This window comes from Sturnira hondurensis, unplaced genomic scaffold (genome assembly GCF_014824575.4).
Source record: "Sturnira hondurensis isolate 20B ecotype Veracruz unplaced genomic scaffold, ASM1482457v3 Scaffold0015021, whole genome shotgun sequence".
NCBI classification, from domain to species: Eukaryota; Metazoa; Chordata; class Mammalia; order Chiroptera; family Phyllostomidae; genus Sturnira; species Sturnira hondurensis.
The window spans coordinates 21471-46582 of record NW_028087652.1 but is presented as its reverse complement, the minus strand read 5'-3'; the positions used below and the strand labels follow the sequence as shown (position 1 = coordinate 46582).

Below are 25112 nucleotides of genomic sequence, written 5' to 3'. Positions count from 1 at the left end.
TTAGGTGGCATGATTCCTCCAGTTTCATTCTTTTCTCAAGATCGCTGTTGCTATGTGGGACCTTTTGTGGCTTTACACAAATTTTTGAAATATTTCTTGGCTGGTATAGCTCTGTGGATTGAGTGTGGACCTGTGAAGCAAAGGGTCACAGGTTTAATTTCAAATCAGGGCACATGCCTGGGTTGCAGGCCAGGTCCCCAGTTGGGGGATTGCAAGAGGCAACCACACACTGATGCTTGTTGCCCTCTCTTTTTCCTTCCCTTCCCCTCTCTGTAACCCACACTTCTCAGAGGAAATCCTTTGGCTGCTGAAATATCCCTCTGGAACTTCAGCTGCTGCCTGTTAGAGGCCAGCCAGCCCACTCATGCTTCCTATGCACTCTCTATGAGTCTCATTTTGGTGAAGTGGTTCCTTCTGTCTGTTCATGGTTATAAGGCTTCTCTCCAGCTAGTGTTCAGTTGGTTATTCAGGATGATTTCTCTACAATTTAGTTGTAACTTCGAATTGTTCCTCAGAAGAGGTTAGTGTAGCTTCCACTTACTCCTCTGCCATCTTGGGTCTCCTATCTTTATAAATTTCATCATCCTAATACATTTTTGTTATATCTATTTTCTTACTGTACAAAAACTAAATTATTTTTATTTCTTTTTTAAACAATGATAAAGTTTTCCTCCAAGTTTATCTTTCACACTGATCCATTAGCTTTGGTATGAAGTTCACTTTTTCATTACTTCAAAATAATTTGTAACTTTCCTTTTGGTTTCCTCTTTGGCAAAAGGATTATATTTAAGAATTTATAAGTACTTAAGATTTTTCATGGTAAGTATTTATTATTTCTAGTTTAATTGGATTATCAAAAATATAGCCTATAAATTGTTAAGTTTTTTGTTAAGCTTTTCTTTATGATTGCTTGGAAGAAAATAAACATTCTATGTGTATGTACAAGCAAGTTTATTATTTATTATGTATTATTCAAGTTCCTCTATGTCCTTACTTGTGTTTTATCTGTTAGATCTAACAATGAATGAGGTGGTTTGCAATCACTGATCACAACTGTATTTTTCTACACACAGTTCTAATAACTTTGGCTTACATATTTAGCTTTGTATATACAATATTAAGACCTTTGTATCCCCATAAATAGTACCTTTTATCATTATATGATATCCCTCCTTATTCTGTTTAGTGCTTTTAACTTTACATTCCACATTATTAATATTATTAATATGATCACTCCTACCTATCTCTGGTTTCCATTTGTCTGTTTGGGGGCCTGAAAATGTAGAGATTCACTTACTAGAGTAATACTGATTATTGTATGATGCTGATCTGGTAGTTCTGTTGTCTTTGTTTAACAAAATAAAGTATAAGTATTACTCATTTAATGCGGTCTATATCATAAAGTAAGAATAAACCCAAGAACACAAAGAACTATGAAGAAAGTCAATATTTAAGACATACTTAGAAAAAGATCCTTTAAATGAACCATAAAGAGATTGTCAGAGGGGAGGAGGAAAAGCATGCAATACAGTATACTTTAACCAAGAAATTTACCTAAAAAAATTGGGTTACTATATAAAAAATAAATTCCCTACTTTAGTTAAGTAAAACATACACATAGTATAGAGTTTTATAACAAATTATTCCTATATCTAATTTTAAAATAATTATTTTTTCTGGTTGTTACTCTTGTAAGCCTCTTCCTCTAACATATATTTATTGGCTGCCTTTTTAAAAATATTTTATTTATTTATCTTTAGAGAGGAAGGGAAGGAGAGAAGGAGAGAAACATCAGTCAATGTATGGTTGCCTCTCGTGAATTCCCTGCTGGGAACTGGCCTGCAACCCAGGCATATGCCCTGACTGGGAATCAAACCGCGATCGTGTGGTTCGCAGGCCCGTGCTCAATCCACTGAGCTACACCAGCCAGGGCTATTGGCTGCCTTTTTTAAATAATAAAAACTTACTTGTTGATTAAACTCCACATTGAACAAAATAAACTGATAAATAAAATGGATCCAGAGGCATGGACACATGGAACAGACTGACAGCTGTCAGAGGGAAGAGGGTTGGGGAACTAAATAAAGGAAGGTAAATAGATTAGCCAAAGAACATATATGCATAACCCACAGACACAGACAACAACGTGGTGAAGGCCAGGGAGGATCAGGGGCTATGTGGAGGTGGGAAAAGGTGGAGTGGAAAATGGGGGACATCTGTAATAGTGTAAACAATAAAAAACACTTACTTGTTGACTAGGCTCTCTCCAAACTTAAAATCTGTTTTATAAAACAAAAAACTTGCATTATTTTTATGTAAATACTTTTTTCTTAAAATGAATTTAAAAGAAAAAAAAGAAGGAACTCACAGACACAGGAAACAATGTGGTGATTGTGGAGGTCAGGGATGGGTGGAGATGGAAGAGATAAATGAAGGGATAAATGGTAATGGAAAAAATACAAAAAAAGAATTAAAAAATTAAACATCAAAATAAATAAATAAGGACAGTAGCTTCCTGGAAAAGTAAAAATCTATCTACATGTAAAAATATTAATTTTAAAAAGTATGCATACTTTCTAGGAGGCTGGTAAATGAGTCATCAAGATTGTTTCCTGTTGTTGTTCCATGAGGTTGTCTGGCTTTAACAGGTTTGTAGCCTTATGAAGATCATGTTAGTTGTAATATATCATGTAGACAAAATAATCTGAAAATAAAAGACCAAATTAGATGGAAATCTAAGCCAAATTTATATCAATACAGTAATTACATATATATATCTTCCCATTACAAACTAACAGGACCTAATGAGTATAAATAAAGTCATGTTAAATTATTCATTAAATAAATTTTAATTGAACACCTGTTATGTGTCAGGTCCTGTTCTAGGTGCTAAAGATACAGCAGTGAATAAAAAAGATAAAAATCCCTGCCTCAATGTAGTTTACATTCTATTGGAGAAAGAAATTAAGCAAGACAAATAACATACAATATGTTACACTGTGATAAATGCTAAAGAAAAGAACATCAGGAAAAGTGGTATGATATGCTGCTGGAGGGTAGGGATACTTAAATTTTAGATAGGAAAGGCTCACGGAGAAAGGGACTTTTATGTAAAGAACTGAAGGATCGGAGAGAGTGAACCACAAGATTCAACAGAAGGAACAGCATGAAAAAAGGCCCTAAGGAAAAAGTGCGCTTGGCCTGTTTAAAGAACAAAAACCTTCTGCACGGCTAAAGAAAACATCAGCAAAATGAAAAGAGAACCAACTGTATGGGAAAATATATTTGCAAATGATACTTTGGACAAGGGTTTGCTCTCCATTATATATAAAGAACTCACATGACTCCATTCCAGGAAGACAAATGATCCAATGAAAAAATGGGCAAAGGACCTGAACAGATACTTCTCCAAGGAGGACATACAGATGAAAGAATGCTCAGCATCGCCAGCCATCAGAGGCATGCAAATTAAAATGACAATGAGAGACCACTTCACAACAGTCAGAATAGCCAGCATAAACAAATCAACAAACAATAAGTGCTGGCAAGGATTTGGAGAAAAGGGAACCCTAGTGCACTGTTGGTGGGAATGCAGACTGGTGCAGCCACTGTGGAAAACAGTATGGAATTTCCAAACTGGTGGTTGTCAGAGGAGAGGGATTTGGGGGGACTGAGCAAAAGAGAGGAAGGGATTATAAAGCATAATTTGGTAGCTACGAAATAGTCACAGGGATATAAGTAAAGCATAGGAAATGTAGTCAATAATATTGTGATAACTATGTATGGTGCCAGTTGGGGTACTAGAAATATTGAAGGGAGCACAATGTAAAGTATTTGAGTGTCTAACCACTAAGCTGTACACCTGAAACTAATACATAATTTTTTTAAAGGGAGGGAAATGGACTGTAGGGGCAAAGACAGAAGGATGTAAGTGGTCAGAAAGCTCTTGTTTACATTAAGAGACAATAGTAACCCGGACTAGGGTGATAGCACTGGAGGTAGTGAAAAATGGTCAAGTTTTAGATAGGTTTTGAAGGTAAAATCAACAGATTCCCTGATGGATTAAATATGGGGTGTGACAGAAAGAAAGAAGTCAAGAACTCCAAAGCTTTTGGCCTGAGCAACTAGAAGAAATGAATTGCTATTTCCCATTAAATTAGATGGGAAAACCCATAGTTAAAGCAATTTGGGGTTAGAGTACCAGGAGCTCAGTTTGGAACATACTGAGTTTTGAGCCGCTATCACATACTGAAGTGAAACCACAATTGAAGAGACACAATTCGGGAGTTCAGGAGGAATAGTTGTAGCTGGAGATGCTAATTTGGGGGTTCTTATCATGTAAATGATATTTAAAGCCATCAGCCTGGGTGAGATCATCTAAAAAATGAATACATACAGATAAAGAAGAGAAATAAGGACAAATCAGCGAACAAATTCTTTTAAGAAAGGAGCCAAGAGTTTGATAAGAAGAAAACCAAAAGGCAAGCCTAAGAAAATATATCAAAGTAGAGGGAGTGATGAACTATGTCCAATGCTATTGAGGCATCCCAGAAAGATGAAGACTGAGAAATTATCAATGGATTCTGCAACATGGAGGTCACTGGTGGCTTTGACAATAGCAATTTTAGTAGTTTGATGGATACAAAAACCTCACTTGCATTACCTAATTACTTAAAGTACTTAAATTAATTCAAAAGCAAATAGGGGAAATATTAACACACCTTTCTTAGCAATTCTAAGAACAAGCAGACAAAATAGTCAATTAAGATATAGAGAATTTAAACAATACAGTTAACAACTTCAACCTAACTGACACTACCCAACAATGACAGGATACAGTTTTCGAGTGCACATGAAACTTTTACCAAAAAAAATTATTATAGGCTAGGCCATGTATCAACAAACTCCAAAGGACTGAAATTTCCAAGAAGGTTCTCTGACAAAGTGCAAGTAAGCTAGAATTCAATAACAAAACAGATAATTAGGAGACCCCTATATACAAGTGATTTTAAAATGCACTTCTAAATAACACATGAGTCAGGCCCTGTTCTAAGCACTCTACATGTTCTGACTCATTTATCCTGACAATGACCTTATAAGGATAAGGAAACTGAGGCACAGAGAAGTTAAGCGATCTGTTCAAAGTCACCAAGTCAATGAATGGTAGAGTGAAATTTGAACCCAAGCACTCTGATTCTATGACCAATATTTTTAAATCACAGTGATTGATTTAAGAGAAAAACTGGTTTCAGCTGGGCACAGAATGTTCAACAGAATTGGTACAAAGAATAATGGTTAGACAACCTGGGCCAAGTGCTCAGAGAAACATGTGTGGAGATCACCAGAAGTCAGTTTGGGTCTGTCGGTAATCAGGCCCACAGGCTTTTATAATAATGGTAATAGTAGTTCCCTTACTCCCCCACACTCTATTTGGGATACAAATTCACAGTAGAGTCAGTACGCAGCTTGTCAAACACTACGTTTAATAGTCTTGTAATATCTATCGTAAGCACTAATGATTCCCACACCATCGGGACTCAAAAAAGCAGTCATTCTTTAAGCAAAAGTACAGTTTTTGCTACACATATGGCTTTATTCAAAGGACTTAAGTTCATCATAGTTTTGGTTAAACTCACCAAATTTTGGTTAAATTCACCATGGAAATTGCAGGTGTATCCATTGAGAATATATGCACAAAAGAAAAACAAAAACAGTTAGAATAGGCACAGTTTAAGTTTTTGAGTTAAAATAAGAATAACCTTTAATTCAGATACATATAGCTCATTAATACATGAATGTGTCTAGAAGATCAAGTAATGTTGAAAAACTATCCACCCATTAAAAACAGAATATGACTGATTATGAGCGGTCATGTGCCAATAAATATATAACAACCAGCTCTCCAGGAAAAAAACAGAAGGCCTTTTTTGTAGAGTTTGTCCATTCCTGTGATGTAAATACTTCCATCACGGCCAATTTCAAGTTACTAACGTGACATCAAGCAGCTTGTAAAATGCCTGAAAATTTAGCAATGGGATCTTGTAAGTTGGTGTGAGCTGTATCTAGCATACTACTTAAGTATGAAGCAAACTAACCTCAAGAAATTACAACAAACTTACATGTTAAGCATTAGAAGGTATCACACTGTATATGTGTATGTTTCTTTTTTTTTACTTAATTTATTTTAATTGTTGTTCAAGTACAGTTTTCTGTCTTTTACTCCCATCCCAGCTCACCCTATATGTATGTTTCTTTGTAAAATTTATCTTTAAATTACTAATTGCTTGCATGTACAAAATCCAAAATTACAAACTGGTAAACATTGAAGATTCTCCCACCTATCTCTTTCTATGAGCTGCCAAGTTCTTTATGGAGGAAGGTTATTTTATTCATTTTTTGTATATAGAAATGATATAAACATATACATACATTCTTTCTTTTTCTGTTTTCAAAAACAAAGATGTGGCTTACTATACTTTGTTTCACATCTCTCTCATCTTCCATTTAACAATACATCTTGGCTATCATTCTATTTCAGTACATAAAAACAAGCCCCTTATTTATAGTCATTTTACAATTAGCATGTTGCAATGAATATCCTTGTTAATACATCATCTCACAACTGTGAAAAAAAAATATATATATATAATAAATCTTAGATGTGAAATTGCTAGGTGAAAGACTGCTTTCAGGAACAGGCACCAGAAATAGTAGGTGGCTATGCAGTGGAAGAATTAAAGATTCAAATCCTGTCCTGAATTATTACTGACGTTCATATTATATACTGAATATAGAATATTCATATTATATGACATAATCACATATTACTTGAAAACAAATATGTGACATAATCACTTATTACCTGAAAACAAAGCTTGGCTTGATGAAGCTTTCACAAATGAACTATCTGAGGTGGAGGAAGTCAATGAATGCTGGAGACTTAAGAGATCACAAGAAACATGAAGCACATTCACAAATAAATAGAATCACATAACTGAACCTACATTTCTTTAATTCATCCATCTACCCACCTTTCAATCAATCCATCCATCCAACTATATACTAATTATACATCTACATGTGATGAAGAGATAAATAAGAGTCAACAGACTTGTTGTCTATTAGAAGGTGATAATATAAATCAAGTATAAGCAACAGAACTAAAAGTGGAATGCATGAATAATACATGACCTTTATAAAAATTTTAGGCACCTAAAAAGTACAAAAAAGAAAATTGAAATCAACCATAATTTTTCACTCAGAAATAACTAATGGGGACATTTCCAAGTGATATACTCCTTGAATCTTATTATGCATACTGTTTTGTAGTTAAACAGTTTGCCATGCCATTAAGTAATTATCTACAACAGTTATGCCCATTAGCACAGCCCCTAAGGGAGGAAATCAAGTTCTTCAAAAGAAGAGGATATTCCAGTCCCAACCTCTGACTTTGAGAATCACTCAGTGTAATAAAAGATGCTCCTTTGTGACTTTGTGAATCAATCACCCTTGTGAAGAGTATGGAATCCCACAAAAGACTGAAAATCTCTATTCTGTATTATCATTTAAAATCACTGCATAGTGTTCCATCATATTCAAAGCCCATAATTTATTTAGTCACATGTCATTAAGGAGGAAACTTATTTAGAGGGAAACAAAATTAACCTATACTCAGATATTTATTAACTTACTTGGAAGGAGGAAAATCGTCATTTTTCTCTTCCAAAGAAGCTAAATGCTGTTTTAGTGCTTCAAGTAAACTGTGGGGTGCCTAAAAATAAAGTTATTGTGAAAGAGTTATTTTCTGATACTTTTTAGCAAATTCATAGTCTCCAATATCATTAAAAAGTTTGGAACAAAAATTAAGAAACCTATATAGAAAATTCACTAAAGTTAAACAACTGCTACAAGTAAATTCATTTTTAAAAGTGACATCATGGTACCAAATCAGATTTTCAAACTATGCATTTATGTGCATTCTTTAAAAACAGCAAAGGCAGAGAGATCCAAGATAGCAGAGCAGTGAGTGGGAGCCACACTAACTTCCTCCCAGGATCAATCTCAAAGTACAACTAAATTGTGGAGAAATCACCCAGAACAAACAACTGAACAATAGTGAGAGAATAGCCTTCTAACCACATACACAGAAGAATCAGCTTCAGCACAATGTGAAAGGTAGGGAGTATGGTGCAGACACGAGAGGGCTGGCTGGGTGCCCAAAGATGGTAATGCCAGAGGGATCATTAAGCAGCTACTTGGATCCCCCTGAGGAATGTGGGGTCTAAATCCCCAGCCTAGAGCACCAGAGCCCCAAAAGTACACAGTTAACATCCAGCTGCAAAAAGCAGCAAGGTTGCTCTCTGCCAGAGATGGGTGGCTGGAGATGCAAAGAGCCATTTAAAGGGCCAACACATAAATTTTCATTTGCAGCCACTCATCTAGGTCTCTGGCAAAGACAGGGGCAGAGTGGGCTAGAGATGCCTGAGGAGAAACTGGGATGGAAGATTTGGGGAGAAAACTGAGAAAGTAGCCGCCAGGCCCCCCCCCATGCTGAGTCATCCCCCATACTACAGCAGCCATTGTGCTCAGGCAGAGCACTCCCCTCCCAGTGGCAGCTGCCTAAGGGGAAGCAATAGCTCTAACCCCAGGAGGGACTCTGCCCTGGCTCTGTGGTGCTTAAGCCTGACTGCTGAGTACAGAGTAAACAGATTAACAACTAAAGCAGTGAGCCACAGACAGATCCCTGGTAGTCTCAAATAGGCTTCCTAAGGTCAGAAGGGGACACCATCTGATATCACTAGTGGCGGATCCAGAAAGAAAAAACAGTGGTAAATACTACATGCTACCAAGACAAAATCCACTGTGGTCTTCTCCATGATTTTCGATATTTTCTTTCCTGCATAGCGTTTTAACGTTTATTTCTTGTCCTTCGAATTTGTGCATGTTAAGTAACTAGATTTTATACTATAGTTTATTTCAATTCACATGTATTACCCCTTCCTTCTCTTATCCTGTTTTACCTTCTTCTTTCCTCTTATTATTCTCATTTTAAATTTTGTGTCCTCTCTTGATACAACTTGTTTCTATTCCTCACTTTTACTATTTCTCCCGTCCAGCCTCTCAAAACCAATTTTCTTGTCAGTGGGCATCTCACATTTTTCTCACTCTTAAAGTACCCACGTTCTCTCTCCATATTTTGCAATCTTTCCTCGCTGGTTGTGGATAGGTTAGTTGTTGTTGCATTTTTAAATTTTATCTCTAGATCTTCACTAATTTTGTATTTTAAATCTGTTTTACTGTCACCCTCTCCTACTCTTTTTTGTCTCAAATTTTACTTTTGCACTGTCCTAACCTGTTTTTTCTTTATCTTTCACCCTGTCCTGTTTTTCATTTTATCTTCATCTCAAATTTTTATTTTTCTCTGTCTTAGCCTGGTTTTCATTCCTCACCCTTAGTATTGTCTCTCCCTCTATCATCTCATAATCACTTCCCTTTCCTCTAGACATCTCTTAAGCTTTTCTTTCTTTCTTTTTGCCCTCTTATTTCCATCCCACCTATATTAATTTTAGTTCATTTGTGTTTTTGTTGTTCAAGTACAGGTGTCTCTATTTTCACCCCACCACAGCCACCTACCCCACCCATCCCCACCTCCCACACTCAAACCTACCCCCTCTGGCTTTGTCCATGCATTCTTTACACATGTTCCTTGATGGTTCTTACCCTATTAGTCCCCATTATCCCTCTCCCCGTTCCTCTCTAGTTACTGTCAGTTTGTTTTTTATTTCAATATCTCTGGTTATATTTTGCTTGCTTGTTTGTTTTTTTGAGTTCCACATATAGGTGAGATCACATGGTATTTGTCTTTCACCACCTGGTTTCTTTCACTCAGCATAATGCTCTCCAGTCTGTGTTGTGGTAGATCTTTCTCTCCAATTTTGTCCCTATTTTTTTACTATTTGTTTACTTTTTTCTTTTTCCTTCTCTCATTCCATTTTATTTCCCGTTTAAACCTAATACTATATGCTTTTCTTCTCTTACTCCATTCCGTCTTCTTCATTCCCTTTTTTATTTATGATGTAAATTTTACGTTCTCTCTTTGCATTGCTCCAATTCTCTACTCTAATTAGTACTCCTCTCTCTACACTCCCAAAATTATTTTGCATTAAGTAGGTCATCTCATATTTACACTCCTTTCTTATAGTAGTCTCAATCTCTTTACACCCTCATTAATACTGATTCATTTGCTGTCGACAGTGGGATTTGGGGGGGGAGTTATTTTTACAGGTGTGGGTTTGTTCCCTGGGTTTTGTGGTTTTGTTCTGGCAGCATGTGCACAACAGAACACAAGATGTAGTGGGTGAAGTGAAAGTCACTTCAGGGAAGTGAAGTGACTAGAGGGAAGTGACTAGCTAGAGGGAAGGACCCACTAAAGAATGACTCAACAACAATCAAAACCCAAGTACACCCAGAGACCCAACAAAAACAGCATAAAGGCCATCCCAAGAGCATCAAGTTCAGGTGACCAAGGAGACTGCACCACTGAATCACACAGGTCTCCTACCCCAGAAGTTCACACCACAAAGTCAGGGAGTCAAAACAGATCAATTTAAGAAGCAGAAGCAAACAAGAAAAGTCTCTAAAATAGGAAGACAAATAAACAACCCCCAATCGAATAGAAAGGAGGAATCCCCACAAAGAGTGTTAAATGAAATGGAGGCAAGTAAACTATCAGATACTGAGTTCAAAACAATGGTTATAAGGAAGCTCAAAGATTTAAATGAGAATTACAAACACCACAGGGAAACTATGAGGAACTTATTGCAAACTATATCAGCATGAAAAAGGACAGAGAAACTATCAATAAGAGCCAGGAAGAAATGAGGAATGCAATTTCTGAATTGAAGAACACAGCAGAAGGAATCAAAATCAGGCTAGATGAGGCAGAGGATCAAATCAGCAAGCCAGAGGACAAGGTAGAAAAAAATTTCCAAAAAGAGCAAGAAAAAGAAAAAAAGACCCCAAAAGAACGAAGAATGAAGAGGGGTTAAGGGAAATGCAGGACAACATGAAACATTATAATATCCACATAATTAGAATACCAGAAGGAGAAGAAGAGGGCCAAGGGATAGAAAACCTGTTTCAAAAAGTAATAACAGAAAACTTGTCTAATTTGAAGAAAACAAGTCACACAAGTCCAGGAAGCACAGACAGTCCAAATCAAGATAAACCTAAAGAAGCCCACTTCAAGAAATACCACAATTAAAGTGACAAAATTCAAAGACAAAGAGAAAATCATAGAGGTAGCATGGGAGAAACAGGAAGTAACATACAAGGGAGCTCCAATAAGGCTAGCAGCTGACTTCTCAACAGAAACACTACAAGGCAGATGGGAATGGCAAGAAATATTCCAAGTAATGAAAGCAAAGGTCTGTAACCAAGACTACTCTACCCAGCAAGGCTCTCATTTAAAATAGAAGGTGAAATAAGGAGTTTCCAAGACAAAAGAAGGCTGAAAGAATACACCTCTGCCAAACTAGCATTGCAAGACATGCTAAAGAGACTGCTTTAAGGAGATGAAGAAAAAGAGTGAGAGAGAGAGAGAAGAACACAGGTACAAAGGAAAAAAATGGCCATGAATAAATACCTATCAATAATAAACTTAAAAGTAAATGAAATAAATGCACCCAACATAGGAACACCCAAATATACAAGAAAAATCTTGGAGGACTACAAGAAAGATATAGAGAGCAACATGTATAGTAGGGGATTTGAACACCTCACTGTCAACAATGGATAGATCTTCCAAAAAAAATCAACAAGAATATTGTGGCACTGAACACATCCCAGACCAAGTGGACTTAACTTATATATATAGAACCTTTCACTCCAAAGAAGCAAAATACACATTCTTTTCAAATACACATGGAACATTTTCAGAGAGAGACCACATGATAGGACACAAAACAAGCCTCAACAAATTCAAGGAAATCGAATGCATATTAAGCATTCTTTCAGACCACAAGGGCTTGAAACTAAAAACCAGCCTTAAGGAAAAAATTCAAAAAGAGTCAAATTCATAGACACTGAATAGCATGTTATTAAACATTGAATTGGTTAATAATGAGATAAAGAAAGAACTTTTTAAAATTCTGGTAACAAATAAAAATGAACACAACATCCTAAAATCTATGGAACACAGCAATGGCCATTCTGAGAGGGAAATTCATATCAATACAGGCTTACCTTAAAAATATAAAAACATTTCACCTAACCTAACCGTGCATATACAATAACTAGAAGAACAACAACAAACAAAGCCAAGAGCAAGTGCAAGGAAGGAAATAATCAAGATCAGAGCAGAAATACATCACATAGAGACTAAAAGAACAATACAAAGGATTAATAAATCCAGGAGTTGGTTCTTTGGAAAGAAAAACAAAACTGACAAGTCTTTAACCAGACTCACCAAGAAAGAAGATAGGGGACCCCAATAAATAAAATCAGAAATGAAAGAGGAGAAATTACAACAGATACCACAGAAATACAAAAGATTAGAAGAAATTATTATAAGCAACTATACACCAAGAAATCTGAAAACCTGGGCAAAACGAACAAATTTCTAGAAACATATAATCTTCCAAACTGAACTAAGAAGAAGCAGAAAGCCTGAACAGACTGATAACAGCTGGTAAAATCGAAGCAGTAATCAAAAAACTCCCAGCACACAAAAGCCCTGGAACGGATGGTTTCACAGAATTTTATAAAACATTTAAGTAAGAGTTCATCCCTACCCTTCTCAAACTACTCCAAAATATCCAAGAAGAGGGAAGACTCCCAAACTCTTTTCATGAGGCCAGCATCATCCTAATCCCCCAAGCAAAGACACAACAAAGAAAGAAAACTACAGGCCAATATCGCTGATGAACACAGATGCAAAAATCCTAAACAAAACAGAATAGAGAGCCCAGAAATAAATACATGTCACTATAGTCAATTAATAATATTCGACAAAGGGGGCAGGAGCATAAAACAGAGTAAAAATAGCCTCTTCAACAAATGGTGTTGGGAGACCTGGACAGCTACATGCAAAACAGTGAAACTCGACCACCAACTTACGCCATAAACAAAAATACACTCAAAATGGATAAAAGCCTTAAATATAAGCTATGACACTATAAGTCTTAGAGGAGAACATAGGCAGTAAACAGCCATATTTTCACTGTTATGTCCCCTAAACAAGGGATATAAAGGAAAGAATAAACAAATGGAACTTCATCAAAATAAAAAGCTTCTTGCACCCCAATGTTCATAGCAACACAATTTACAATAGCCAAGGGTTGGAAGCAACCTAGGTGCCCATCAGTAAATGAATGGATCAAAAAACTATGGTACATATACACAATGGAATTTTATGCTGCAGAAAGAAAGAAGGAGCTCCTACCTTTTGCAACAACATGGATGGAACTGGAAAGCATTATGCTGAGTGAAATAAGCCAGGTGTTGAAGGACAAATACCATATGATCTCACCTCTAACAGGAAGCTAAACAACAAAACAAACAAGCAAGCAAAATATAACCAAAGACACTGAAATAGAGAACAGGCTGACAGTGACCAGAGGGGAGAGGGGAGGGAATTTCAGGGGAAATAAGGGAGGGATTTAGAGGAACCTATATAAAGGATACATGGACAACAACTGAGAAGGGTGGAAATGGGAGGGAGGGGGGAGGATGGGGGGTGGGATGGGATGGGAGTAATAGACAGAAAACTGTACTTGAAAAATAATTAAATAAAAAAAATGAAAAAAAATAAAAAATAAAAAAATAAAAAAATAAAAATAAATAAAAAGCTTCTGCATGGGTAAAGAAATCATCAGCAAAATGAAAAGGGAACCAACTGTATGGGAAAGTGTATTTTCAAACGATACCTCAGACAAGGGTTTGATCTCAAAAATATATAAAGATCTCATAGAGTTCCACACCAGGAAGACAAACGATCCAATGAAAAAATGAGCAAAAAAACTGAACAGACACTTCCTCAAGGAGGACACATGGAGGATCCAGAGTCATATGAAAGGATGTGCAGCATCACTAGGCATGAGAGAGGTGGAAATTGAAACCACAATGAGATACCACCTCACACTGATGAGAATAGCCATCATTAGCAAATCAACAAACAAGTGCAGGTCAGGTTGTGGAGAAAGGGGAATCTAATGCACTGTTGGTGGGAATGCGGACTGGTGAAGCCACTGTGGAAAACAGTATGCAATTTACTCAAAAAACTAAAAATGGGACTTTTGACCCAGCAATTCCACTGCTGGGATTATACCCTAAAAATCCTGAAACACCAATTCAAAAGAACCTATGCACCCCAGTGTTCATAGCAGCACAATTTACAATAGCCAAGAGTTGGAAGCAACCTAAGTGCCCATCAGTAAACAAGAGGATAAAAAAACTGGTGCATTCATACAATGGAATACTATGCACCAGAAAGAAAGAAGGAAATTCTACCCTTTACAACAGCATGAATGGAACTGGAGAGCATTGTGCTAAGTGCAATAAGTGAGGTGGTGAAAGAAAAATACAAGATGGTCTCAGCTATAAGGGAGACCTTAGATGTCGATGCATCTAATCAACAAAACAGGTGAACAAAATAGAAGTAAAGCATTGAAATAAAGAAAAAATGACAATGACCAGAGAGGAGGGGGGAGGGGGATAATGGGGCAAAGAAATAGAAGGGTCAAGTCAAGGAACATGTATAAAGGACCCATGGACAAGGGCAATGCAGGGAGGGAGTACTGAATGTAGGAAGTGGAGGTGGGTAAGGTGGGGGAGTAATGAAGGGAAATGGGGACAAGTGTAATTGCACAAAAATAAAAAAATTTAAAAACAACAGCAAGGCTCTTAAAATGATCAAAGAAATGCCAAAATACCCATTCTCTTTGGAGAATACACTGGGCTTAAAATAATTTATTATTTGTGGTTCCTTCAAGAATCACAAGATCATAAAATAAATTTAAGTAAAACATTAAGAAGAGGGAGAAAGATAGAGGAAGAAACTGAGAGCTAGAAGAAAAAAAGAGAATCTCACTCATGTTAGCAATCTAATCATGGTTTCTGGTTTTAAGAGAGTTCCATGACTACCCTACATAAAACAGTGCCTACCAACAGTGTCTTTACCCTCATCATGCTTTTTCTTCACTTATTTTTATTGAAATGATAGGTTTGTTTCTTTGTGTGTGTGTGTGTGGTTTCTTGTACTGTCTCCTGGCAGTCGAATACAAACCCTGCACAAAGACAGGGTTTTTTCCCCTGTTTTGTTCACTGATGAATCTTAAGTGCTTGACACATAGTAAATAATATTTGTTGACTGAATGTCGATGCATCTTTTCATTCTCTACTCCCATTACAGATGGAAAACGTGGGCTCCTGGCATAAGGTCAGTTACCCATCAGGGTTCTAGAAATCCCACCATCTCTCTCCTGATCCAATCACTTACTCTTCAAGAAAAAAATATGGACAAACAGTATACAAGCCACTAGGGATACAGCCATATGCAAAAACAACCTGTCCCCAGGCTTCATGACCTCAGAAGCTCTAGTCTACAGGTCTAGGGGTGGAGACATACCAGACAATCACATGAAGAAATGTAAAAGCAAAGTTGTGAAAAATACTATGAAAGAGAGGTACTTGATACTCAGCAGGGGAGTCTGACCAAGTCAGGGAGGTTGGAGAAGCAAGCCTTCCTGAAGTAAGTAGCAGCTAAGCTGAGAAAGGAAGGACATCTAAGGGATAAAGAGGAGAGTAGGAGAGGAACGAGCATTGTACGCCAGAGAACAACACATGCAAAGACCCCAGGAAGGGCATATGGCACAGACCAAGAGTAAAGATGAACCATGTTGCTAGAGCAGAGAGGGCAACGGGGAATGTGAGGGAGATGAAGCTGGAGAGTACATAGGGTTTAGGCAATGCAGGACCTTAAGTTACAGGCAATGTTGGGAGTTTGGACACTATCTTAAGAATACTGGGTGCCCCCTGCAGGGCTTTTAGGTGAAGAGTGAAAGGATCAGATCTGTGTTTTGCAAGCTATCAGATAAGCATTATGGTTGCATTGTGTAAAACAAACAGCAGGGGGCAGAACATACGGAGGCAGACTGGAAAATGAGAGATGATAGAAGTTAGGGTTGTGGTGTTGTGGCAGAGAGACAGAGACGGCCAATGAAATGCCGGCTGGAGGAAGGTTTAATGAAGGAGTTGTTTACAGAGCTGTGGGCAGGGCTAAGGGAAGATTCTGAGGGGAAAACAGGAGCACTATTAATGGTGACAGTGGCAGCACAGGTATTAAGAAGGGCAACCAACACACGGGCCTGAAAACAGTCAGAGGAGCCTGGATACTACTCAGTGCAGAGGAGTTGCCAGAACAAGGCAGCCAAGCAGAGATGTACTCAGAGGGAGTGAAAACATAGGGACCAGGACAAGACCTTCCCAGGGATGCATGATAACAACACACACCCCCTGAGCACAGAGGAGTTAGAGAAACTGTCCCTTGACAGAGCTCACAGGCCCCTCTGCAGTGGAGAGAGCAGAAAGCCTGAGGCCCAGGGTGAACCTCAAAGGTTCAAACAGACAAAATGGGCAGGAAGGGGTAGAGGGCCCTCAAAATGATCAGGGGACTGACTGCCGGTGTCACCAGGGCAAACACACATTTGGCACATGGGCCAAGTATTTCTGGTTCACTCCCTCAGTCATTCAATAAGTATATAACAAAATAACTAACACAAAAGAAATAAGGTAAAATAAATATCTGTATTTGAACAATAGTGATTAGAAACATTCTTTTCCATCTGACGTGCTTTCAGACAATTCACAGACAGTATACATTGTGCAAATGCTGCCACCCAATGTCAGCAGATGTGAGTAGCAGAACACTGCTCAGAATTACTGAACACGTAAAATGCACCAAGCTGCTTTACAAGGAAAGGGTAGCTGTGAGGCCATAAGCCCTCTCCAGTGAAGCACACAGGTACCCTCCACCCACCCAAACCATCAAGCTCCGTGGGAAGGGTGGGAAAATGTAGCCAGGGGCACATCGGGGTGAAACAGGAATAGGTCTCCGAATTTGTGCCCCTGGAGTTTTGATGAGGGGTGTGGCCCAGAGATGTACCTTTGAACTATTCTAGTGAAAAGTAAAAACACACCAGACTGCAGACAGAGCAGACCCTTCCTTCTACGTGAGTCACACGCAACACAAACCTCACAGAAAGGGTGAAAGGAGAGGGATGGACACAGCTGCTCCCAGGAGGAGGCTCTGTGAGCCCCAGACAATGGCAGTGAAACCAAGGCAGAAAGGATTAGCTGAGGAAACCAGGGAGAGTGCCTCATAAGAAAACAAAAGTGAGCCCTAAAATGGTGAGCCTACACCTAACAGCAACTACTCACATAAAGTAAAGACTGTTGGAAGCACATGGAGAAACTGGCGAGTGTACAGTCACAGAGGAAGACCTTAACATCATTAGAGGGATGTAGCAGCAGATTGGCTGAAAATGCTCTTTGAATCTGTGCATTGTTTGGAGTAGACCTCTCTCAGAGACCAACTGAGTGGGGCAAAGGTGAAGATGACTTAGTTCCCATCTCTCTAGGCTCCCTCCCCTCCCACAGAGCCTTGCATTGCAGTCCATTCCAGGGTTTCCAGAGCACTCAAGAAAGCACGTAGCAGGAGGAGCTCTGCCAACCCAAGGACACAACAAATGACTTTCAGTACTGGCTGAGGGCCAGAAGCCACAGTACTAAGTAAAAAGCTCTTCTGGGGGGAGGTGGGCAGGGCAGAGGAGAGCAAGGGGGGTGAGGGGATTTGGACAACTGTGATCGAACAACTTTTTAAAAAGCTCTTCTGGCCCTGCCTGGTGTAGCTCAGTGGATTGAGCCCAGGCCTGCGAACCAGAGGATTGTGGTTTGATTCCCAGTCAGGGCACATGTCTGGGTTGCAGCCCCGCTCCCAGCAGGGGACGCACAAGAGGCAACCATACACTGATATTTCTCTCCCTCTCTCCTTCCCTTCCCCTCTAAAGATAAATAATAAATAAATCAACAATGTTTTTTTAAAAAAAGCTCTTCTGGCCTTGACTGGAGTGTATCTGTTACTTGAGCATTATCCTGCAAGGTGTTACATTGCAGGTTCAATTTATGGTCAGGGCACATGCCTGGGTTGCCAGCCCACTTCCTGGCTGGGGGCCTGCAAGGGGCAAGCAATCAACATTCTCTAACACATTAGTGTTTGTTTCTCTATCCCTCCCCCTCTCTCTGAAAATAAACAAAACATTTTAAAGCTTTTAGTTAAAAGGCAATGAATTACAAAGGAAGGAATGGGGATCTGCATGGAAGTTTACCAACAAAGACCCTCACCTATTTCCTGCAGCCTTTCTGACACCCATCTACTTTGTTTCTGATTCAGGTGTCCTAGAGACCAGACCTAGGCAAGGAGAGAGGGTGGCCCAATGGGAAACATGGACTTCCCTCTCAGAGCTCCTCTGGTTAAATATCCCCCTAGAGATTCAGCTACAGGCACTGAGCACTGAAGGAGGTTAAGCCCAGGTCAGTTAATGCTTGCCTGTGCCCCCATAATGGCTGAGCTGTGGTTCTCAGCAAAGAAACCCTTCCCACCTGCCTTAAGGGACTGAGTTCATTGTGGAGAAAAATACAAAAACTGCATTTTGGGAGCTATCTAATCATGCTTTTGTAGTCTTTGTTCTGTCTTTTTTAGGAACTCAAGGACTCAGATTGTGTCTCATTCATTATAGCAGCTTCCTCCTGGTAGGCACCAAGCATGTGTTTGTGAATGAATGTTGACTGAAATTCACTGGTTATGGCGCCTTTGAGCAATGTAATTCGATCTTCTCCCCTACTAACTCAGATATTCTCACCGTCTCTCTGCCTGGTTAGCTGACTTCTCATTCAGGAAGCCATGCATTGACTTACCCAACAGTGGTTCCCATTGTGAACCCCTCTGTGGGGTTCAATGTCTATGCACAAGTCCCTCATCTGTACTTGAGGAATGCTTGTGCTGATACCTGAGAGGTGTATATGTTTATGAAAAGATATCAGGCAGAAACTCCCTCCTTCTCTGCAACTGCACCTAATATTTATTTGTATTTGCAACCACCCTCTACTCCTTGCCTCCTCCATCCTCTTATTTGAGGCCACCGCTTCCACTTGTGTTCTGGATCCAATATCCTCTCATTCCCTAGGGAACCTCAATCTAGTACCTCTGTCTCCACAGGCTTCTTTCCATACACATGACTACCACCTAAGCCAGGCTCTGTCTGAATAGTGTACATTCCTCCAGTCACCACTGGGGCAGGTGTGCCACACCAGAGTCAGGGACCTGAATGGATAAAGAATAAGGGCCCTAATTTATGAAATAGGGAGAGCTGCGGGGATGGCCTGAAAGTCCTGAGCCTCCAGATTCCCTAGAAACTGAGCCTGAAGAAGTGTCCTCCCCCCTTCACTTTGTTGGAGATGATGCCTCACAAGTTATACACTCCATCAGGATCTGCCCCTATTCCCCTCCTGGTCTCTAGGACTCTAACTACAGTTAAGTCACAGCAGAGCCCAGGTAGGGACATGCCTCTGAAACAGCCTCCAGCTGCCCTCCAGGATTACTAGCAAATAAACAAGATCGCCCCCTAGGATGATGGAAGAACTTAGTTGCAATCTTAAAGATAAAAAGGATGCAGGGATGACGATCCCCATGATCTCCATGTAATTCATCAATATGGCCCCCCAAAGTAGTCGGGCCCTGGAGAATGACAAACTACAGCACACTCAATCAAGTAGTAATTCAATTGCAGCCATGGTGCCAGCCACTACAGTTTCTTTTGTGGAGATGAGTTAACACAGTCTCAGGTATATGTTATAGGTGGCTAAAAGTTTGGTAAATGTTCTACTTACCATTGCTATCAAAAGTGTGGATGAGAAAAATTTGGTAGGCACAGAGAACAAACAACAGTATACATTTTACAGTTTTGACCCGATCCTCTGTCATAATATGGTCAGAAGACGTCTACACCATTTAGTTAACTCTCAGAAAGTCACATGAATCCACTTGTATCCACGGCATCATGCTGACGGAATCAGATGAGCAAGAAGTGGCCAGAACAGTAGAGATCTTAGAAAGCTACACGTGCTCCAGAGGGTAGTTCATAAAAGATTCAGGAGCCTTCTACATCAGTAAAATGTGTAAGGTTTCAGTGGCCAGGAGTATATCAGGAAATCCTGCCCAAAGCATAAAGTAGTGCATCGAGCACCTTCCACCATTTAAGAAGAAACACAACACTCAGTAGGCCTCTTAGGGTTCTGGAGACATGTTCCCACACCAGGGAAGACTGCTTTGGTCCACAGCCCCAGGTGATCTAAAATCCTGCCACACTAGTTTGGGGCCCAGAGCAATAAAAGTCTCTGTACAGGTTCTGGCTTGTCCAGCCCTATGGTACAGCTGGAATGGAGCACAGGTAGGTCCAGAGGCCACAAGCAGGCTGCATGAGCAGGATGCCACACCCTCGTTTCATCCCCACTTGCTGCATTTCCACCTCTACCTCACATCTACACCCATTGCCATTTGAGGGATTCCTCATGACCAGCTTCTAGGGAAGGAAAAAACCTGAGTTCATTTGATTTCTACAACACTGCTATGAGACAGACAATACTATTACACCAATTTTGCAGTTGCAGAAATGAGGCATAGAGAACGGAATGAGATGTTTGAGATTACACACCTGAAAGGTGGACAAGACAGCCTCAAACTTAAGTTTATTATTCCAAATATTTGGCTGTTTCCACTAATGAGTTTCGTGCACTTAAAGAGCATCGTCTAGTTGTTATACTATGAGTCACCATTTAGCACTCAGAAGAAACAGCCTCTTCATAAGACCAACAGTTCACAGACCTATTCAGAAGACATAAGTCTATGTGTATATACCAGCATTTTTCAACCAGTATACCATAAGAATTTTTAAAACATGCAATACCTGTTTAGTCAGGGGCACTGACCTCTTTTTGCTTAGACTATCAAATAAAAAATGACAACAGCCAATACAACAACAGCCTTCCAGCATAAATGGATCAAAATTATACCTATTTTTTGTCAGATAGGCAAAGATACATTTTTTTGGTGTGCCGCAGAATTTTACTAATTACTTTATGTGTGCCATGAGATGAAAAACATGAAATCACTGGTATACCCATATATTATTCATATGAAAATGAAAATACACTCCCTTTCCCTCTCTCTAATAATAAATAAATAAAATCTTTAAATATTTTTAAATAAAATATATTTAAAAAATTCAAAATTCAAAATAGATAATATACATATAAGTATATGGCAAATGATGGATTCTCAGATTATAATTAATATAATAAACACACAAACATAAAGATAGAAAGCTCATTTAAATACACAGAAGAGATACACTGACCTGAGTAATACATGGAATGTTGTTTCGGTCAATTCCAACTTCCTGAGTTCACAACAGGGTGGGTGGAAGCAGACATTACAGCAGAACATGGCAACAAAGAAAGTAACTGTGAGACCAATGTATTCACAACAGAAAAAAAGCCCCAAAAGCGTGAATGCATTGCTAGGCTGGTACAGATCTACTTGGGTTGGCCAAAAAGTTCATTTGTTTTTTTTTCTGAAATATGACTCTAGTAGCACTTAGTTGTCTTTGACTTCATTTGAAACAATTTGGCTAAGAGTGTATTGTAACAGCTGTCATACCAGTTTGCATTTAAAAACAATTTACTAGATTGCTGAGTTTTTGCCCTGACTGGTGTGGCTCAGTGGGTTGAATGACAGCCTGCAAACCAAAGGGTCGCTGGTTTAACTCCCTGTCTAAGGCATATGCCTGGGTGGCAGGCCAGATCCCTGGCAAGGGGGCATGTGAGAGGCAACCACACATTGATGTTTCTCTCCCTTTCTCCCTCCCTCTCTTTTTTAAAAGTTGGTTAATTTTTGTGCAACTATTTTAATATTTAAGATGAAAAATAAGAAACATTTCAGTATATTATGCTTTATTGTTTTAAGAAAGGTAAAAACTGAAACACAAAAAAAGATTTGTGCAGTGTATGTGAGAAGGTGCTGTGACTGGTTAAAGGAGAATAATAAAGGAGAACTTCCCCCATCTGGCAAAGGAAATAGACTTCCAGGAAGTCCAGGAAGCTCAGAGAGTCCCAAAGAAGGTGGACCCAAGGAGGAACACACCAAGGCACATCATAATTACATTAGCCAAGATTAAAGATAAGGAGAGAATCTTAAAAGCAGCAAGAGAAAAGGAGACAGTTACCTACAAAAGAGTGCACATAAGACTGTTAGCTGATTTCTCAAAAGAGACCTTACAGGCAAGAAGGGAAGAAGTATTCCATGTCATGAAAGGCGAGGACCTACATCCACGATTGCTCTATCCAGCAAAACTTTCATTTAGAATGGAAGGGCAGATAAAGTGCTTCTCAGATAAGGTCAAGTGAAAGGAGTTCATCATCACCAAGCCCTTATTATATGAAATGTTAAAGGGACTTATCTAAGAAAAAGAATATAAAAAACATGTACAGTAAAAAGACAGCAAATTCACAATCATTAACAACCACACCTGAAATAAAAACAGAAACAAACTAATCAAACAACTAGAACAGGAACAGAACCACAGAAATAGAGATCACATGGAGGGTTAGCAACAGGGCAATCAGAGGAGGAGAGAGGGGGAAGAGGTACAGAAAATAAGTAGCATAAGTGGTAGGTAGAAAATAGACAGAGGAAGGGTAAGAGTAGTGTGGGAAATGTAGAAGCTAAAGAACTTGTAAGTATGACACATGGACATGAACTAAATCAGGGGAAGGTGGATGGGGGCAGGGTGGAGGGAAGTGAAGGGGGGAAAATGGGACAACTGTAATAGCATAATCAATAAAAATATATTTTTAAAAAAGTGTTTTGTGAAGGTTCATGCTGGAGATTTCTCACTGGAAGATGCTTCATGGTCAGATAGAACAGTTGAAGTTGACAGCGATCAAATTGAGACATTGATTGAGAACAATCAATGCTATACCATGTGGGAGATAGCCAACATACTCAAAATAGCCAAAGCAATAAAGTTATTGGTGAAAATGAAAAAAATGTCTCTTATTTTACAGAAAAAACTAAATGGACTTTTTGGCCAACCCAACAGAGCAAGAAAAACATCGGGCTAAATAAAGTAGCCAGTACACTTAAGCACAACCTTATACCTGTCCTAAGGATAAAACTATAAAACAAAAGACTTGTCAGATATTGAGTCTTTGCTGTCTGGATGTCATACAAATGTGTTCTAATTTTTAGAGTCAGAGTTAGCTATTATTCATATTGTTCTCTTATGGGTAATATATCTCCCCCCCCCCTGTTTTCAGAAGTTCTACTATTGGTTGCCTAGACAAGGTTTCTTTGTATTTATCCTGCTCAGGTTCTTCTAGGTATTAGGGTAGATGTGGGGCTCACGTTATGTGTTTCTTTCTCTCATGGACCACAGATCTGCTCTACTTGAAAAGACATCATATATATTTTGTCCCAGTGTTAGAGTTGTTGCTGCTGATAGGCTGAGCTTGTGATTGGTTATCATCATGGCTGCAAACAGAAATCCTTGTCAGATTGTTTTGTGTATCAGTGCACTGAAAAGTACATTTGAGCCCTGGCTGGTGTAGCTTGGTGGATTGAGCGCAGGTCTGTGAACCAGAGGACCGTAGTTCAATTCCCAGTCAGGGCACATGCCTGGGTTGCAGGCCAGTTCCCATCAGGGGACTCACAAGAGGCAACCACACATTGATATTTCTCTCCCTCTCTCCTTCCCTTCCCCTCTAAAGATAAATAAATAAATAATCGTTTTAAAATATTAAAATAGAAAAGTATATTTGAGGTACTTAATTTTAGTTTTTAGCTTTACTGTTCACAAAATAGTTTAAACTGCTACCAATTTCTGTGTGTTTGCATGATGGTAGTGGTAGGGGGGATAGTTATATTGGATATTAAGTTACTACACAAAACAGAAAAGCCTGGGATAGAAATAGAGTTGTATACCTCTGCAACTTTCAGAAACTGTGCCAGTTTGGTTGTTCTGTCAAGGAATTTGATGTAAATATCCAAACTTGCCTCACATTGGCTCTTCCTCATGTCAAAAAACTTGCCTAAAAATAGAAGAAATATTATCATGTAGAAGCCAATAACTTAGCAATTTTCAAGTTTCACTCCATTCTGATGATTCTATTTTAAGCTGCTTCTGGATGTTATTTTAACTTCTTCCAAATAATTATAGTTTTAATCCAGTTATTTTGTTTTAAAAAACAACAGTACTACTCAATTTACATGTAACAGATTTTTGTGGAGTAACTACTGCATGCCAAACACTGGTGCTGGAAATACATCTAAAATTTAATAGCATACAGAGATTGTTTGGGTAGTTTAGTATCAATTTCTGTACTTCTAGTCTGTAATCTTTTTGAAAACTCTGAAGCTCTCTGAGGGAGGGGGCTGTGTTTCCTACTCTTTTATAATTCTACAAAGGTACAGGTACTTACACTTCAGTATACAAAACACATCTCAAGTTCTCATCAATGAAATCTGGAGAACCGTAACTATGAAATGAATCACTTGTGAGGGCAAAACAATGACAGATAATTCCTGAAAAGCCTATGAAATATATGCTTCTATATAATCAATAACAATTACTTGTTACAGGCAATATTTTCTTTAAAAAGTCTGAACTATATTTTGACCTTGGTGGAGTGGGCCTTAATGACTAATGCATAAGTATGGCAACCTATATTGATTCCCTGGTAAATTTCCCAGAAATATGTGAGCACTTATGACCTTACAAATATCTCCTATTTTTAACCTGAAACAAATCTGAATCTTGTTGTAGACCGCTCTGCCTGGTTCTAGGAATTGTATCTCTACCCCCTGTGGCTAAGGGCTAGGGACGACCTCTGGAATGTGAACAGCAGGAGACAAAGCTTGTCTCTGGTAGCAAACGCTGCCTCAGTTTCCTCTCCCTGCCCCCAAAGCTTGGTTGGAAGTCAATGATGGGTAGGACCCCTCA

General features: G+C 38.8%; 1 protein-coding gene across 1 annotated transcript in view; it reads right to left on the bottom strand.

The window, feature by feature from the left end:
- LOC118999603 (phosphatidylinositol-binding clathrin assembly protein-like) overlaps positions 1 to 25112 on the bottom strand; it is a 55626-nt gene that overhangs the window by 23685 nt on the left and 6829 nt on the right. Inside the window, exons 7-12 of the mRNA XM_037064228.1 lie at positions 24095 to 24201; positions 21471 to 21512; positions 7692 to 7771; positions 6863 to 6939; positions 2574 to 2657; positions 2249 to 2279 (exon numbers count right to left, since the gene is read on the bottom strand). Of these exons, the coding sequence (XP_036920123.1) occupies positions 2249 to 2279; positions 2574 to 2657; positions 6863 to 6939; positions 7692 to 7771; positions 21471 to 21512; positions 24095 to 24201 (421 nt within the window). The remainder of the gene's footprint in view (positions 1 to 2248; positions 2280 to 2573; positions 2658 to 6862; positions 6940 to 7691; positions 7772 to 21470; positions 21513 to 24094; positions 24202 to 25112) is intronic.